At 37.2% G+C, this 17775-nt stretch overlaps 2 protein-coding genes and 1 long non-coding RNA gene across 4 annotated transcripts; 2 read left to right on the top strand and 1 right to left on the bottom strand.

Moving 5' to 3' along the window:
- The first annotated feature begins 4 nt into the window (after positions 1-4).
- MED28 (mediator complex subunit 28) lies at positions 5-7093 on the top strand. The gene is made up of 4 exons (XM_043417183.1): positions 5-1240; positions 1519-1864; positions 2225-2418; positions 5159-7093. Exons 1-4 carry the CDS (start codon positions 1181-1183, stop codon positions 5384-5386), a joined length of 828 nt encoding a protein of 275 aa, XP_043273118.1. The 5' UTR covers positions 5-1180; the 3' UTR covers positions 5387-7093.
- Positions 7079-17385, bottom strand: LOC122409407 (E3 ubiquitin-protein ligase COP1-like). Of its 2 annotated transcripts, XM_043417064.1 has the most exons (6): positions 17235-17385; positions 16108-16223; positions 9877-10040; positions 9547-9721; positions 8432-9204; positions 7079-7985 (listed from the first exon to the last, which is right to left on the bottom strand). In XM_043417064.1, the coding sequence occupies exons 1-6, from the start codon at positions 17316-17318 to the stop codon at positions 7750-7752; spliced, it is 1548 nt and encodes a 515-aa protein (XP_043272999.1). In that variant the 5' UTR covers positions 17319-17385; the 3' UTR covers positions 7079-7749. The 2 variants fall into 2 exon arrangements, with proteins under 2 accessions (XP_043272999.1, XP_043272921.1); XM_043416986.1 differs by lacking the exons at positions 7079-7985; positions 8432-9204; positions 9547-9721; positions 9877-10040 and adding an exon at positions 10114-14499 and having other exon boundaries at positions 17235-17257.
- On the top strand, positions 14493-16277 carry LOC122409584 (uncharacterized). Its single transcript, XR_006260733.1, has 2 exons — positions 14493-15585; positions 15766-16277. It is a non-coding gene; the product is annotated as an uncharacterized lncRNA (long non-coding RNA).
- Positions 17386-17775: the final 390 nt, after the last annotated feature.

The raw sequence follows: 17775 nt of genomic DNA, 5'->3' as shown, positions 1-17775 counted from the left end.
GCGTAATTCGTCACCAGAGTGCGCTGATTTCTGCGCTAAGAACCGCGAATTTGCGAATTTCGTACTTTAGCATTTCATACGGATTTGATAATTTGATCATTGAAATATTAACAAATGAGAGGAACGTGACGGACTTGGGTGACTAATATATAAGTATAGCATAAACAATAACCGCTAGTCGATAAGAAATACGAACGTATTGACTAACTCATTCTTATAGTTTACATTATAATAATCTCCATACGTTGAAATGTATCGAAATAAGGCTTTCTTTGATTTCTTATATAAATAGTTCTAGTATTCCAATACGATACTTTTACCCACTTTCATCTTATAAACATTAGGCTAGGACATATCCTTCGTCACTCTTATGCTAAGGACCTAGAATAATAAGGGCATTGTTTGGTTGCGAAGCGAGCGTGTGAAACCGAAGCGTGGGTCGCGAGACCCCAGAATTCGAATGAGTGGGAGAATGAAGAACAACGTGATTGATCCGCGTATGAGCGGAGCGTACGGAGTCTGCGCGTGAGAATCAAAAGATTTGTGAGACTAAAAGTCGAACGGAATAGAATTAAGAGGAGAACATTGTTGTCAGCCGAAGAGTCAAGATCCATATTTTCGTCAATATATTCATCAAACATTTAAATCTTTGTCTTGAGTTATTGAAGAGAAATTCGCAAGGCGAGTTTCAACTCCTTATCAATCGAACCCACCCAAAACTAAATCATTCGAAATAATAGTTACTATAATTCCCGCTCGGAGCGTTACATGTGCGTGCGCGGCGCGGTGGTGTAAGGGACAGTAAGGGCAGGCTGCAAAACCGCAGAACCGCAGAAGATACTTCGCTCCGCATCGTGCGACTGACCGCAAATAAGAAAACGTCAATACACGATAGAAAATCAGAAAAAATTTCATCAAGACCAATATTTCAAAAATTGATTACTCAATACGACTACACCCCAAATTTGTTGATTAAACTAAATTTAATCGGGTATTCACGTTTTCTTAGTTGCGAAAGTCGCCGCAGTAACATATAACCTAAAAAACCATAATGAAGGAACACACAACATAGTGTAGATATATTTCTGGAACAAACAAGTGCCTAATTTCCCTTTTTTTTATTCGTGATATAAATATTTTTATGACAAGAAAAGAAATTTGATTTTCTTTCTTGACAATAATGGCCACGCCTACAAATGGTAATGGGAATTTGGTGGACGAGTTCGAGGAGGCATTTCAAGTAATTAGTGAAAATTTTTCGAATATTGAAGTATTTTAGTGGAGATTTTTCATGATAGAGTAATGCATGTTGAAAAACTTATGTTCACTCAAACAGATAGTGTACATGAGGTGTATGAAAAGTATTAATCAAGTATATTTTAACCAAAAACCAACTAATTTATTGTCCCTACTTAATATAATCATTGGTAGTGCATGAATGTCTATATTTTGGAATCATTAAACAATGATTCCTGAGTTTCTAAGTTGTTTTTTCATCTTATTTTTCTCTGCCTGTAGCAATGCTTGAACATTCTCACAAAAGAAGAAGGCCTTGGCAACAACAGTATAGGTGGAAGTTTGTCCATAGACAAAGACGAGGCAAGAGGAGAAATAGAACAAGTCACACTAAGGTTTATAGACCTTGCTAGACAAATGGAAGCATTTTTCCTTCAAAAAAGGTTCTTATTGTCTGCATTAAAACCGGAACTAGTCGTAAAGGAGGACATATATGATCTTAAACTAGAACTCACTCGCAAAGACGATCTCATTAAACGGCACTATGACAAAATAGCAGTTTGGCAAAATTTATTAGCCGATCTACAGGGATGGGCCCAATCGCCTGCACAGGGACCAGCTCCAAACGGTAATTCATGATTTCTATGATTAGCTATATTTTGACTGTTTCAACAATGAATATTTTCTGCTTTTATACTCAATAAATCAAAAATTAAAGAAAACCTTTAGCAAAAATTTTCTATTGCACAATAAATTTGGGATAAATCAATAAATTTTGGTGGAACAGAATACGAGTTGAGTAATAACCGTTCTTTCAGTTGTTTGGTAAATTCTTGAAAAAAGATTTCTAATAGTATTGGTATTAAAATTATTTCGATCAATGCCAAATAATTATTTCAAAAGTAACCCAGGACAAACTCAAAGTAGAACTCGAAGGAAAATCTTTCTGTAACGTCCAATTAGCTTATGAGCATTTTTTTCATTCAAGGCTTGGCAAACGGTAATCAGGGTAATCAAGGTCAACCAGGATCAAACGGAGCAGGAGGTTCTGGACTCCAACAGCCTCAGACTCAACAACAGCAACAGCAACAGTTGCTCCAACACCAGCAACAGCTTCAACAGCAACAGCTTCAACAACTACAGCAACATCAATTGCAACAGCAACAACTCCACCAACAACAGGTATTTCAGTAAAACAACAACAAAAACAAAACAGAAATTGAACATGAAGCAATCAAGTCCTTCTTCCGAGAATACAAGATTTGTTGTTTTGAACAAAATCATGAGACAAGAATATATAGTCATAAATATATCCACTTTGTATGAGATCGGGGCTTGAGGGAACACTGAGCTACAATAATTTATACAGCTCACCCAGACTGAAATATTGACTTGATCTCCGTTTTCCGTCTATTGAAAGTGAAAAATTGTTGGATTATTCATCCACGTTGAAAACAGCTCTCTCTAAAAATCTCGTTTGATTCGACTTCTTTCTCCAAAATCATTTCTAATCAGTGTTTATTTCTATAAATTCTCAAGCAAACGAAAATGATAGTCACCTGATAATCGTAGTCTGAAATATATTTTCAAATACATGAAAGTGAAATATCAATTCGTGCATGAAAAAAAATATGCATCTTGAGAAAAATTTGTATTGTAGTAAGGCAAACAATCTGTGATCGAAGTATTCGTCGAAATCCGTGAAATCACCTCACGGTTCTTTAATGTTGAAAGTCTATTAATGTCCCATAATTGTCATTATTACTGTTATTGTCATTATTATTAATGTTATTATTATTATTATCAATATTGTTAGCATTATAACTATATAATGTTCCATCGTACAATCGGATAAATTATTTTTCAAACATGGTGGTAATTGTAGCGTCGAATTAGTGCCTTGCAAGAGATTTCCTATTTGTTGAATCTGTGAATCATGACTGAACTGTAATTGAAAATTTTAAGAATTTATTGATGAGAAAAAATCATCGAAGAGAGAAGTTCATAGGAATTACTACGGAATGCTCATTTTAGTTCGCTTCTACAAATTGATAGTTGGAATTTATTATTTGTGTCGTACCGTTCAAAGAAATGATAAATTAAAAGGTGCCAAAATTTATGAACTAGTGTACAAATGTTCTAGCCAAAAAAAAAGTTTAAGCAAGAGCTCTATGATCTGATAATGAAAGTTACTGAAATAAAAAATGTACTTGGGCGTACAATGAAATTTGACAGGATGTTGAAAAATACTGCGAAACCAACCCCGTCGCCAACATAATTTTATCTTTTTTTTTCTTATTTCTCCAATTCTTATAATCATTATTGTCATGTGGTATATGGGTCTATCGGTTTGAGCTTTTCATCCTATTCTACCGACTTCAATTTTTCTCAACTTTCCACCTGTATTATTAACTAGATTATTTTTCGACTCTTTTCATTATTAATATTTGATAATTCCTCTTTAATGCTTTATGAAACTTTCAGATTCTATAATTTATCCTAAAATCACTTGCAAAGATGGGCTCGTGATAGTTGATTTTTTCTCTTTTCTTTTTCAATACCTACACTTCTGGACAAGTGATTCTAAATAAAATATTAAAAAATTTATCGCAAAAAAATCATCAAATTCTAAAAAATGTATTTTTTAATGCAGTAATATAAAAGAATTCTTACCCTAATATGGCCCATCTTTGTCTCTGAACTGGCTTCACTTTGTGTGTTGGAAAGATTATCATTTTTAAGCTCTGCAGTATTTTATTCTCGTTCATTTGATCACTCGTCGTTCTTTTCACTCTTCTCACTCGTATTCATAGGTCCTTTGGCCTCGCATAGAGGATGACGTAGAAATAAATATATTTTGATTTAGCGTGCATGGCGAAGACGTAAGAGCAATTTGGGACGAGAATTCCACAATTTTTCACGCGAATTATTGAAAGCATTTTTTCAACGGTCGATAAAACTTTTCGAAACGATATTTCTCATGAAAATTACTCTCGTCCCAATTGCAAACGTGTATTTGAGTAGAAATACAAAAAATCGTATTCACAATTTTTTTTTTCTTCACTTTAAGTTTTTTATTTACTTGCGAGTAGATTGTCTGTAGAATAAAGGTCTTTAATCATGGTGAATCATTGTGCTTTCTTTCATCTACCTTTCCTAATATCCCCTCCCGAAATTTTCCTGACGTGGCTGCGTTTCGCTTATTCAGACTTTTTTTTATAACATTAATTATCTAAGTGAGATAGTGAATGAGCCGAATGATTAATGAAGTATAAAAATTTCTAATGCAGAGATCCAGCCGTATTAGTTATATTTATTCGTATATTGATAAAATGATAACGAAAAAACTACTTTTTGAAAAATGTACTTGAGAAAAAATTACTCGGAACGAAAGTTCTTTTTTGCATCCGAAGAGTCAACAATGGATAATGTTGTTGGTCGCAACATTGGAATTCCCGCAAAGTGCGATGATTTTCTGGTCTTCCGAGGGATTGATTTAAATAAAATCATTTGAAAAATTAATTATGAGGAAATGGAAATGAATTTATGAAAAGAAATGTGTAGAAAGATGCATCATGTTTCATACCGCTGGGAAAAATAACAGTGATAACAATTGGGGGTAACGAAGGATGTGAAAATGTCTAGTAGGCTCTCGTGGAAATATTGACAATAAATATTTCAAGGATACTTTCTCGAAATTCTACTAAATTAATATAAAACAGAAAAAAAAAACGAATAAAAACACTTCATTCAATTGTCATCGTAAATTCTAATGAAAATGTTCTATTCGAAAAACCACGTAAAACGTCTTAATCGAACATGTTATTGATCTCTCGAATTTTTTTTTTATTTTCCTACGAGAAAAAAGAAATAAATGAATATAAATGCAATCTCAGATTTGTTGTACGACTTCACCTTCCAGGTACAGCAAGGAGCTGGCGGTGCACCACAACAGTCGAATCTTCAAGGTGTTGGTGTTGGACAGCAAGCGATGTTCATGGGCCAGAGCGGCGGCGTCGGAGTAACCGGGGTTGGTAGAGGAGCAGCAGGATTTCCGGTGGGAGCTGTTGGAAGTGGATCGTTGCAAGGTCCATTGGCCTTTTTGGAAAAGACAACGAGCAATATAGGGATGCCGGAGAGGCGCAGTTGACGCGCAAGGGGGAGGGGGCGGGGACGCGGTCGTGGTAGAGGTCGAGGTAGAGGTCGTGGTAACGGTGGCGGACTGCCACCACCATCGCCGATTCTCGACCCATCCGATCCTTCATCTTATGCCGCTGCTGCAGCTGCAGCTGCAGCCGCAGCGGCCGTCGTCTCTCCTCTTCCCTCGCAACAACAGCAGCCACCACCGCCGTGCACATGAATTGCACCTTTTTCTGGGGCTGCTGAATAATTTTTTTTTTTTTTATTTTTTTTAATTAATATTTTTTTTTTCTTTTTACTTCCTTTCCTCCTCGTTCCTTCAGCAACGAATATTCTCGTCACTTTTTCTTTGTTTCTATCTAATTTGTTATTTTACCTCGACTCGCTTGGGCCCAATGAGCCGCGTGCGTGAGTGAACAACATGAGGCCGCATGGTATGGTGAAGCTGTGCGAGCTTGGGTGCTCTTTTTAACAACAGGAACAAATACCTGAAAAATATGAAGGAGTCATTGAAAACAAAATTTAGAAAGATGTGAAGACAATTGATTGAAGGTTCTTCGTGGTTAAAGAGAAAAAATTATAAGATTGAAAAATTGGTACTAGAGAGTCCTGAAAATCGACAGATTTGCTCAAAAATTCTTATGATAGTCGTTGTACGCACAATTATCTACATAGCGTTATGGAATATTTTCGTTTCATGTGACTATTGCTAACAGCACAGAAATCGCTTTTTCTCGTGTGAAATGTTACGTTGGAAATGGGCCCAATATTTTTTAAAACCAGAGTGTAGCATGAAAAATGTTGAACTATGAATGAAGATTTTTTTGCATCACGGAAAACTTCGATCAAAAGTGTCTACATTTTTCAAAGATTTTTTTCATGTTATTCATATTGACGAGGTGTGTACGTACTAATACGTACTGTAATAGCCTTTTACATTTTTTTTTAATTTTTCGACCATCGGTGATTCACGAGAAAAATGGATGCTGCGGGCTGTGATTCCATTTCTTCACTTTTTTTTCTTACCCTCATTATTTTTCTATTGAAGTTCCTTTATTTTTTCTCAAGTTATTTCACTTTCATCCCCTCAATTCTTTTCAATTTCTCGATGGAAGAAAAACACAGTATAAATTTCGTCGACAACGCTGTGCGAAAGAATTTGTTTTCTTCGACCCTTTTTATACCGGAGAATATTCAGGGTATCAGAGACGCTTACAGCTACGAAAGTTTGCCATTTGATTATAGATGAAAAATAACGAGTGTTAAGTATTTATTTCTTCTTTTATCTTAATTCCCCTCGCGCAGACAGAATTTCGTTCTTTCCCTGAAAAACTTTCGAGCCCTCTGTAGCAAAGTCAATACTTTCTGAAATTATTCTCGTAAAAGTCGAACTGCGCTCGTGAGAATACAAAAAATTCACTGCGTGTTGTACATAAGATGATGAAAACGTTAAACACGTTTTTCCGATGCTTCAATGATGGTTTTCATCTTAGGAAAAGAAATTTAATTATCCGAATATTTGTAATTATTTTTTTAGGCTCATAATCGCACGAGCGAATAGAATAAAGTACATTTATTTTAAGTCGTATTAAGGTGAAGATAAATAATAATAGTAATAACAGTTGAGGTTTGTTGAAATTTCAACGTTATCGGGAAACGGTGAACAAAACATGAGATAAAACAAGTGTGAACAATTATTAAATTTGGGTGAAACGGATTATTATTGTTGTTATTATTACATCGATCGGCGATCGCATTATCGTTCCCTTATTACACTGAAAAGCTATAAATATGACTCGCTCCTCTCGTTCGTCCTGTACAACGCCGATTTTGCGCGTTTCTTTAATATTTTGTCTCAGTTTCGTTTATTTTTTTTATATATATATATATATATCTTTCAACTTCTTTTATAATCATATAAAGCATCGTAGAAACTTTGACTCGCGCATGTTGACTATCAATAGACAGAAGCCATTCAAAAATATAAAAGGCCTCGCGAAGCCACATGATTGGTAATGTTGGTAGATAAGAATCATTAGTAAGAATCATAGCTGTACAAAGAGGAGAAATTTCATACATGTGATAGTTGAAATCATTTGTGAGAACTGTTGTTATATAAAGTTGCAAAAAATATGGTAGAGTAAACAGAAGAGAAAAAAAAGTGGAATTAAATCGCTCGGATCCTTAGCACTTCCTTGTGTAGACTGCCGGCAACGTAAAGATACACGTGGGGGCTAATATGGGAAGAATCGTTTCTCTTTTAAGCACGAAGCCGCGCAATTCATATTGATGGTAAAAACTCACACGCGCACACACACAACCCACGGCGTTGTCTACTTATAAATGCACAATTTTCGGAATCGTTGGGAAAATCTAGCTCTGTTGTGATTTCAACATTTCAATGAGGGTACGAGTCGGTCGCCCGGTCATTCCAGCAGCGAGATAATTCGAGGGTGAGTCGTCATTGCTTGGTCCCATCACCCCTGCTATATCCAAATGAAGCCATGGTACTTCAGTACCAGCAAACTCCTTCAAAAAACCAGCTGCGGTACACGAACCACCACCCTTGCGTCGACTGATGTTATTCAAATCAGCGGCTTTCACAGTTTCTGCGAATAGTAAGTAATTCACTTAGTATTTATAAATCTAGAGGGGAAAACATTTTCAGTGTTGGAGTTACGTCGAAATATAAACTTTCCAGATTATGGAACGAACTCGAGAGAGTAACTTTTGAAATACTTCAACTATATTAATTTTACATCCTCGATAAATACGAATAATCGTAGAAATGGAAAAACTCCAAATATAAAATTCGAGAAATAAATTTAAGAGTTACCCCTAACAGACTGTTAAAAATTTGCAAAAATTCTTCTGGAAAACATTTTGAATCTGCAATAAGCTGAAAAATGCTCCAGCGGAACAACCGCGTTTTTTAATTTTCAGTTGTAATCAGCAGAAGCACAAGACGAAAGTGGAAGTTTTAACTCATCTTTTGACTTAAAATATTGTAAATTTTTTGTAAGATTTATAAAACATTACATGAAGAGGATCTTACTCGTCATTTTATCATTGTAGCATTGCCACAACGGGAATCTCCAGACACGATCACCGGTAGCGACTCCAGCGCTGTGAATGACTTTCCACATGTTGTTGCAGTTGGTAAAAACACCGGTGGCTGCACCACCGAGGGCAATGCCCATGGCACCAGTAAGAGTAGCAATATCGAGAATAAAGCGTGGTTTGAATTCTTGAGCGTAACAGAGTGCATCGGCGAGAATGAGACGTCCCTCAGCGTCGGTATTATCAACGATGATGGATTTTCCATTCATTGCTACGACGAGATCACCCGGTTTGGTCGCTGTTCCTGATGGCAAGTTTTCCGTCAACGGTATCAAACCGACGATTCGTACTTTGAGCTTCAATTCAGCAGCCGCTCTTATTGATGAAACGACGCACGCAGCGCCACCCATATCGCCACGCATCTCATCCATAGCAGCCGATGGTTTTATGCTGATACCGCCAGCATCGAAAGTAACGCCTTTGCCCACAAATGCTATCGGCGCGTCACTATTACCGGTGCCGTTGTAATGAATCTCCAGGAATTTTGGTGGCTCCGCGCTGCCTCGTGAAACGCTTAAAAACGAACCCATTTTTTTACCCTCCGCCCATGCTTTATCGTGAATTTTAACTTCGATTCCCAAAGGCGTCAGAACCGAGGAAACTTCGTTGCAAAATGCCGTTGGCGTCATTATATTCGCTGGCGTATCAGTCAATTTACGAGCCCAGTTTTGTGCATCAGCCTTTATTTTACCAATTTTCCATGCTTCCCTGGAAAAATTCAACGATATTTCAACGCATCAGTCGAAGAACCAACGTCATGCTACAGTGTCATTTGTGATAATTTCTTATTGCTTTTGCAAAAAGATTTCTTTCAAAATTAACGAATTTGCATTATACCAATGATTATTTTTTAAATATTATGGGACAAGTATATCGAAAAACAATTTTTTTTTTATCGTTTGACAACCAACGTTATGGAGTTAAAATTGTCTATAGATCCTATGTATAATGTAACTCATACAAAAATGAACGTGAACAGTAAAATCAAATCATTTTATAATTCAATTATTTACTGACGATCAACGTGATTCAGCATTTTTTAAAACTCACGCTCCTTCCTGACCGTATAACGAAACAGTCGGAAATTTCTTTTGCTTGTCCTTGTTTTTGAACTCTTGGAAGAACCACGAGCCAAGACACGCTCCCTCGGCAGCAGCTTCGGCATCGCCCAATGGTTCGACTTTGATGTCCTTGATGTCGACGGAATCCAAGGCCCGGCAACCGGCTGTGGAGATAAATCGAACATTTTTGTAACTCATTATCAACAAGCAAAAACTTTGATTCGCCAAAAATCGAAAATTTTTAATTTCTCGTGAGATTGCATTTGAGCCAAGTGGAACAAGGCCGAAGAAATATGATTTTTTAAAACACAATAATTACCTGCTGCAGCTTCACGAATGTTTTCTTTTCTCTCATCGATTTCTTCGAGCTCGTTGAAACCCACATTCGGTTTGCCCAATCCAACGACTGCAACTCCAACGTGTTCGTCATCTCCGAGTCCCCAAAAGACACGAGTCTCAGCGACCTTCAATTTCGGACCAGCCCTGTGATAGCGACACAAGTAGTGTATTGAAGCATAAAAAGAAGGAGTAAAAAAATGGACAAGACAAGCTTGAATAAGTGTTTAAATCATGTTTTTAATTGAATCGATTTTTCATCATTTTTTTTTGTTTTTCATAGACACCAATACCGTAAATTTACGAATTACAACATTTTTCTAGGCTCCTTTGGACATCAAATAAGTTGAATCGATTGCGTTTGTGTGTGTTTTTTTAAATACGCTCTAAAAATATACTATTCTTAAGATTTAATCTTAGAATTTCATTTCGCCCACTCCTAAATTATTTACTTTTACATCTCTCGTCAAAAGTTTTTGGATTTTGTTTTTCACTCAGTTGTTTACATTGACCATCGAGGAATAATTAACTACCGTTACACACGGTTGCACATCGAAGAAAAAAAGATAAAATTTTCGAATGAAGTTAGCCAACAACCGTATTCTGTTATTCTTCTCTTTCTTCGACGATTCCTTGACCTCGTGGGTTAATCAACACTCGCATTCTTCGCTTCCATAAAAGTCATTTTATGCACTCGGGACAACAAACACAACGCGCACGAATCTACGAACGCTGTTTTCTCTCGTTTCACCAAGAAACGTAATTCAACGTTTCAGTGACACTGTTTTTTTTTTCTAATTAATTAATATTAAATCACTTGTATTTTACAGCTTATCAAGACGAGAGTAGTGGAACAATAAACTACGAGACCCAGATGTGTCCTTCGAAATAAAAAAACACGAAATGACAATCTCGGAAATCATCTTGACAGCGAAGAATTTTTTCAGGCCTAAAATAAACTCTTTCCTCAACATTATTTCAAACGACGTTTGGAAAATAACGAAATAAATGTTGTCTCGTCCATATTGTTCGTCTATACATTGGCACAAATTTGTAATTCTAACTTAAAACTATTTTTTTCGCTAATCTTAAATGTCAAACGACTCGATTTTCTACTATCTTACATCACCATACCATTCGAAGTGAATACGTGTGTGTACATTCAGTCATGACATTATTTTATATTGAAAATAACAAGAGAGAACTCTTGTTATTTTCAATATCATATCGTTTTCTCTTCGCCTGTGTACTCATCCGTGTGAATTTCGTGGCTATTTATTTCACAAGGAATTTTCGAGTCAACTGATTGTGCGGAGGAGCTCTGTCAGAGATTGATTTCCTGTGTGTTATTTATGATTTTAAAACCGTTTGAATATTGTGCATAAATCGAATTTTCAGTGCTCTTATCAGGCTGCCAATTGACGAATAAACGAAACGTAATTTACACGAAATTTTTCTCGTAAGATTTGGAACTGGAAGTCAAATGAACGGAGAACACAGTGCATGAAACAAAAGCCAAACTGCACTTTTTTGATCCCTAATCTTAGCAGACGATATTGGTATCACACGAGGAAAAGAGCAACTAAAATTAATCGATTAAACTAAACAGGAAACACTCATCTCCACTGCAATGATCGCACTTGAAATAAAAACTTCAATAAGATCGAAAGACTTGGTCAAAGCCAATTAGAAAAACTCCCAAAAACACGTAAATCCCGTTCAAGCCATTTCGCATACGCGAGATTCTGAGAATAACTGTGCAGATTGTTAAATTATTAATTTGACTTAGTCCTCACAGTGATCAGTATCGTTATATTTCGATGGACTTTTCACTCGGTTTCTCCCTATTCGCACCTTTGTACAGTAGTTTAACAAAAATGCTAGAAGACTCAGCGAATCACTCAAAAAGTTCTGATTTCGTTAGAGCCATGGAAGCGACGAGGAGCAATCGTTGCGACGAAAGTTCAAGAAATTCTCGCAAAATATTTGTACACTTTTGAGCACAGTACTTTTAGCGAGCACATGCACACGTTTCTTAAGAATAAAAAGTGAAAAATAAAAACGAAATGAAGAAGAAACATGGTATCGCAGATATTTCAAACGAGTTCAAGGATCTTGATGATACCCTGAGAATTAGCAGCGACGACGACGTTAGACATTTGTCGCCAGCAAACCGCGGATACAAATTCATTGAGATCTTCTTCTCGTCTCTCCTGGAGTTCGAGGACGCTTCTAACAGCGTCGAACTTATAAGTAAACAATTGTTTGGTAAGCCCTTTGTAATAAACATAAAGCGCATTATTTTCGGATCCGCAGGCGACGTAATCTCCGTCAGTGGCGAGACCAACAAAATTTTTGTCGTTGACATGACCGACGAAGGATCGTAAACAGTGCGGATTATTGATGTTCCACATCTTGAGCTGGGAATCCGTGCTCGCCGAGACTATTTCTTCCTTGTTGATAAATTTAACATAAGAGACTGCTTTGCGATGCCCTTTGAAGATGCAAAGCGCCTCTTTCATGTTCCTCAGGTCATAATAATGGACGCAATGATCAGCCGAGCCGAAGGCCAGATGACAAGAGCTCCGGGGATTAAATTTGACGCAACAAACGTTGGCTTTAGCCTCGAGAGAAGCGACCGAATGGTCGATATTCAACGACCATAATTTGACCCTGGCATCGTCAGAACCCGATGCGATAAGGCGCGTATCAACGTCGTTGAAATCGACCGACCAACATCTCTTCTCGTGTTCCTGAAATGCCTTGGTGCGTTGTCCAGTTGTGGCGTCCCACACGGTTACCGTACCTTCGTAATCGGACGAAGCGAGCATACCTTTGTGATAAGAATTCCACGATACGCAAGATATTTTGGAGCTCGATATCATCTCGACGCAGGGATAATGTATGTCGACGGTGTCTCGTATGACGGCGCCATAATCGAAGACTTTTATGCGTTTCGTAACACCGGCAATAGCAAAAAATTCATTGTCTTTGTCGAATTCGATGCTCGAGACGATGGTCGAATTGTTGAATATATCGGAGGAGTAATTGAGCGTCGCCATGGGTCTGAGCGAATTGTAGCGAGAAAATTTGACGAGATTTTCTCGGAAAAAGTCCAACCCGGTGTTGGGACCGTGAGTCGTGTCGACCTGGGTCTGCGACTTTTGGTTACCGAACAACAGGTCCTTGGCACGGGAGTCGAAGTAACACTGTACAAAATCATCGAAGTGAGCGTGCATCCTTTTTCTTCGTACCGCAAGAGTCGAGACGATCGAATACTTGGATTGTTTTTGCGACGTATTGGCGAAAGCCTCTTTCGCTTGATTCGCCGGATTCGAGTTATTGAGACCAGTGTCCATCTCAGCCCCGTCCTTAACCATGTTCGAATCAATAATGTCAATAAGATCAATCATTTCTCGCCTTATTGCTGACATCTGTGACGTCTCGTTCTCGTTCGTTCCACGGAGATCCTCGATTCTCGGGCATTTGCTTTGTACATCGAGTAAAATTTTCTCCACTTCTTCCATGTCCCGTTTGATCAGCGATACTTCGCGTTGCAGCTGATTTCTCTGTTCCTCTTTCTGCATGAGAAGATGCTTGAGAAACTCGTGCAACAGTTTGTTCTGGGCCGCGCAAGTTTCTGCCTCGAGGAGCAATTTTCGTTGCGTTAATACTTCGAGCATGACGTTCACATCGGGCAGAGTCAAATAGGCGCTCTCCGCTGCTAACAAATTTCTCAATCCATCGGATTGGGGCAGCGTGTGATGCTCGCTGCTCTGTCCCCCGACCATCGTCGCGGCATCGCCGACGTGCTGATTCGACAACTCTGCCAAACCCTTTATCCGAGTTTTGTACTTCGAGACGAGCTCGTTCAACAGAAAATTTGGAAATATGTCCTGCTGGCCGAGGGTGAAACTGCACTTCGGACAACGCCCATTTGTCTGGAGGGATTTCTCTATGCAACGGTAACAAAATGTGTGACCGCAACGTGTTATGTGCGCCTCGTAAATCAGCTCGAAACATATCGGACACAAATAATCGTTGTTCTTATCTTCGAGGGTTCCGCTGATTCCGTGCAGAACATTTGCCGATGGCAAATGTCGTTTTCCCGTTGGCGTTCCACCGCTGCTCCCTGGTCCGCTGCTCGGGCCCCCGCCGCCCACTCCAGTCATCTTTCGAGCTGAATATTCTTTTTTTTTTCAACTGCTCTGCGCTTCCCTCGCCCTTTGTACGCTCTTCACTGTACGTGCGTGCGCGTATTCGGTCAAAAACGTTCGTTGTTTTTTATCTTCTTATCAATCACTCGAGGCTCCTTATCTGAGCTCGAAAATACGCCGCTCCATCTGTAAATTGCTGCTTGTAAATGTTTTTCCCTTTCTTTTCGGTTTCTTTTCTTTATTCCCCACTGCGAACGCGCGTGGCTCTTCGGTGTTAAACGTTTCGCTGCAATCTCCGATTTGAATAATCGAACACGACTCTCCCTATACGAGGCAATGCTCGGGTAACGAGGATGGACGAGGGTCTTTTGGGAACATAGAGAGAAGATAATGGGACCTATGTCTTGCCCTATCGCGATCTGTATAGCCCGAGATTCTGTTAGCCTCTCCTGAAACAATCAAAATAATGCTAGTGAGCGCTCTCGAGATTGAGATTTTCAGGCGAGTTTTACTCGCTACGTGTCATCATGAGAAATTCATCTTTTCTCTTTCTTTCAAACTTTTTTGATCTTTTCATTTTTAGATGATGGAGATAATTCAAGTTAATTGCGTACTATTGATGACGTACGAGATAAAGAAGAAAAAATATTACATATACCATGTACTTTGTATGAATAATCTGTTTGTGTTTGGATCAAGCTCAGACAGCATTATAAATAATTGTTTCAGGCTGGAAATAAAAAGTATGCTTTTCCCTCGATTTTTTTAATTTCAAATCTTTATAGACATGCTGCTTGGGTTTGGAATTTCACTTTCTACCGTTCCATGTTTTGAGTCATTTAAACTTTGTCCTTCGACGTGGTATTTCTCATTGAAAAAGAATTCAACGGTCTCAAGCTTTTTCGAAGATTAGATTTTGCCCGATTCTAGCCTTTTTTTCTCTACTCTTATCAAATTATTTTGAACTTTGAACAAGCAATCGAGTTTTCAATGTGGAGAAAATACTATAATTAACATTACGCTTAACCGCTTGATGGAGATCAATTAACTTGCTCAGAACTTGTTATGTTGTAACAATATTTTTCATAATTTTCACCATTTATAACGTAGGTCAATGAATTTCGAATTTATCAGTATTCGAATCATGTGGAAAGTAAAAAATAAAAAGCAATCCAAAGTGTGTAAAAATCATTGAAATAGCACTCCACTCCTTGGCACAATAAACATTGACTTTTATTCTTTCAGCTTCTTATTTCTCATACATACATATTTTGTCAAAAAATAAGCTGATAAGAAGCTGTCAGAAAAATACTGATAATAAGCTAATAAGCGTAAGAATGCTGCATCGAGGCAATGGAAATCACTGCATTTAAAATGAGAGAATCGACGGAGAACCGAATATTCATTTCACGTTGAACGTCGAACGATAACGAGGCCAAAGAAAGCTGTGATAATCTTAATGAATATAAGGATTGAAAAAAAATAGGAATGATTCAAAAGCAACTGTTTCCATATCGTAGCATATATTTGCATGGGTAAGAATGAAATAGAGATAAACATGATAAAAATGTTCAATCGTCATTCCAACATTTTGATTATTCAAAAATTATATCCATTTGCGGTTGCTTCGGGTGTCCGGTAAATTTAAAAATTCTCAGATAAGATTCACTATGATTTCGAGTGATTTATTTTGAATCTCATTGCATCACTCACAGATTAAAATTGGTGCGAGCCCAAAACCCATTAAAAATCCATCATCCAGCAACTAAGACTCGGATGATGAAAATTCAATTTAAATATTATCAAGGAAGGAATATTATCAATATTCAATATTATCAAGGAAGGATAGTACTGTGTTAACGATGGATTTCTAATGAAGCAGGTAATTCATTTTTCCTAACTCTGACATGATTCTATAAACGAACAAAAACTTCATAACCGAAGTGCATGTACTGAGTTGGTGCTTATTATTCATATAAAGAAGGATAATTCTAATGAAAACTATGAAATGTAGAAATCAATGCGAGAATGAAAATATGATGGTTGATCGAACTTACAGATTAATATTTTTCAGTAGTTGTCCTTTAACAAAGCCGTCATATTTTGTTGCAGTGGGTGTAAGGGCAACAGTTTCTTTACCCTCTGACTCATAAACTCCGAGAACTAATCCTTTCTGTAAATATGAGAAATCATGTGAATGAACAATAAAAGTACTTTCTCAATTTCATTAGTTTTAAAATGGTAAAGTTTCCTGAATTTTCTTAGTACTTTCAGAGACAGTGAACTTTACAACGCTACAGTTTGCAGCATTGGGGTCCAATAAAATGAACGAAAAAAGATTTATATTTCACAAATCATTGGTGTAGGTTTAAAAATTACAAATTGTAAATTCGGCAGGAAACAGAATTGGAGATTTATTGGAATTATTTGAGTTTTTTTAGATCATTTCATTGGACTGCCAGCGCTGCAAACTTCAGCGTCATAAACTTTAGCGAAAACTAAATTGGACTAGAATTTATCTGATAGTCGTACGGTTGATATAAAAAATTCAATTGAATTAGGAGATTTTTGACTCAGTTTTGGAGCAGTAAAATTCACCAAAAAGGATAAAACATGGAGAAATGGAAACTAATTGTACAATTTAAAAAATTCGAGAAGAAATTTCTGTCTGGACTTTTCCTCGTGGTACAGTGATCACTCTAGGCTATGATTTTTTACGATTGTGATTTCTCGATAATTCTAATGAGTTATTTACAGGTCGGTAGAGAAAAAAAAAGTTCGTTAATAAGTCGAGTATATGAGCGAAATCGCAAATTCGCAGTAACTTCCAAGAGAAATAAATATTTTCACCGAAACTCTAACGATCCAAAATAGGTTAATAGCATTTCAAGTGAAAAGCAAAAAAAAAATTCGAATTCAACGGAGCGGAAAAATGAACGAACATCGTATTCAACATATTTTCGAGCAAATCGGAGCAATATCGAAGAATCTGTCTCCTCTCGCTTGCCCTCTCTTCGAACACTGTCGCGCAAATTCCAAAAAAAAACCAAGTTTTACAAATTGCACGCTGGTATAAATGAAAATGAAATTTCACGAAAAAAAACTTTAAACCCTCAGTTTTGGTATACTATTCGAATTTGTGAGATCATACTTATTAAGAATATTATTATGAGCATAAATTCACCTTCATGTTCAGGCAGTTGCTGTAGTAACGAAACTGAGATTTTCCGAACCGTACACTCCCGATTCTGATAAGAAACAATGCCATAATGCGCTCCCACAAGAGCGTTCAGTATATATAGGCAGCTAGAAAGGAACGGTAACATCAACCCCGATTCGTCATGATGCAGAGTCATCGTTCACCGCTTGGAGCGCTCTTATTCGTAGTTAAAAATAAAAAATTCACCATCAGATGGTGACACTTTCGAAGTTGGCGGCAATTGATATATGAAGCAGCACCCTCATATCATATCAATTCCCGTATTCCCGATACCCAAATTGACTGATGCAGATTTACATTTCAGAATATATCGAAAACACGGAAATTTCTGAAATCCATATAACTGCATCAAATTCACTCAAATTTTTTCCATTTTTTTCTCGCTTTCAATTTAGCATTAGTTCCTGAAACTTAACGCATTTTTGATTATATTCGATGTTGAAGAATGATTTTTGATTCAATATGAAATTACTGATTTTTTTTTATAAACAAAAAGAAATAACAT

This window comes from Venturia canescens, chromosome 1 (genome assembly GCF_019457755.1).
Source record: "Venturia canescens isolate UGA chromosome 1, ASM1945775v1, whole genome shotgun sequence".
Classification (NCBI taxonomy): domain Eukaryota; kingdom Metazoa; phylum Arthropoda; class Insecta; order Hymenoptera; family Ichneumonidae; genus Venturia; species Venturia canescens.
Note: the sequence above shows the minus strand (reverse complement) of the source record. Positions and strands in the feature narration are given on the sequence as shown.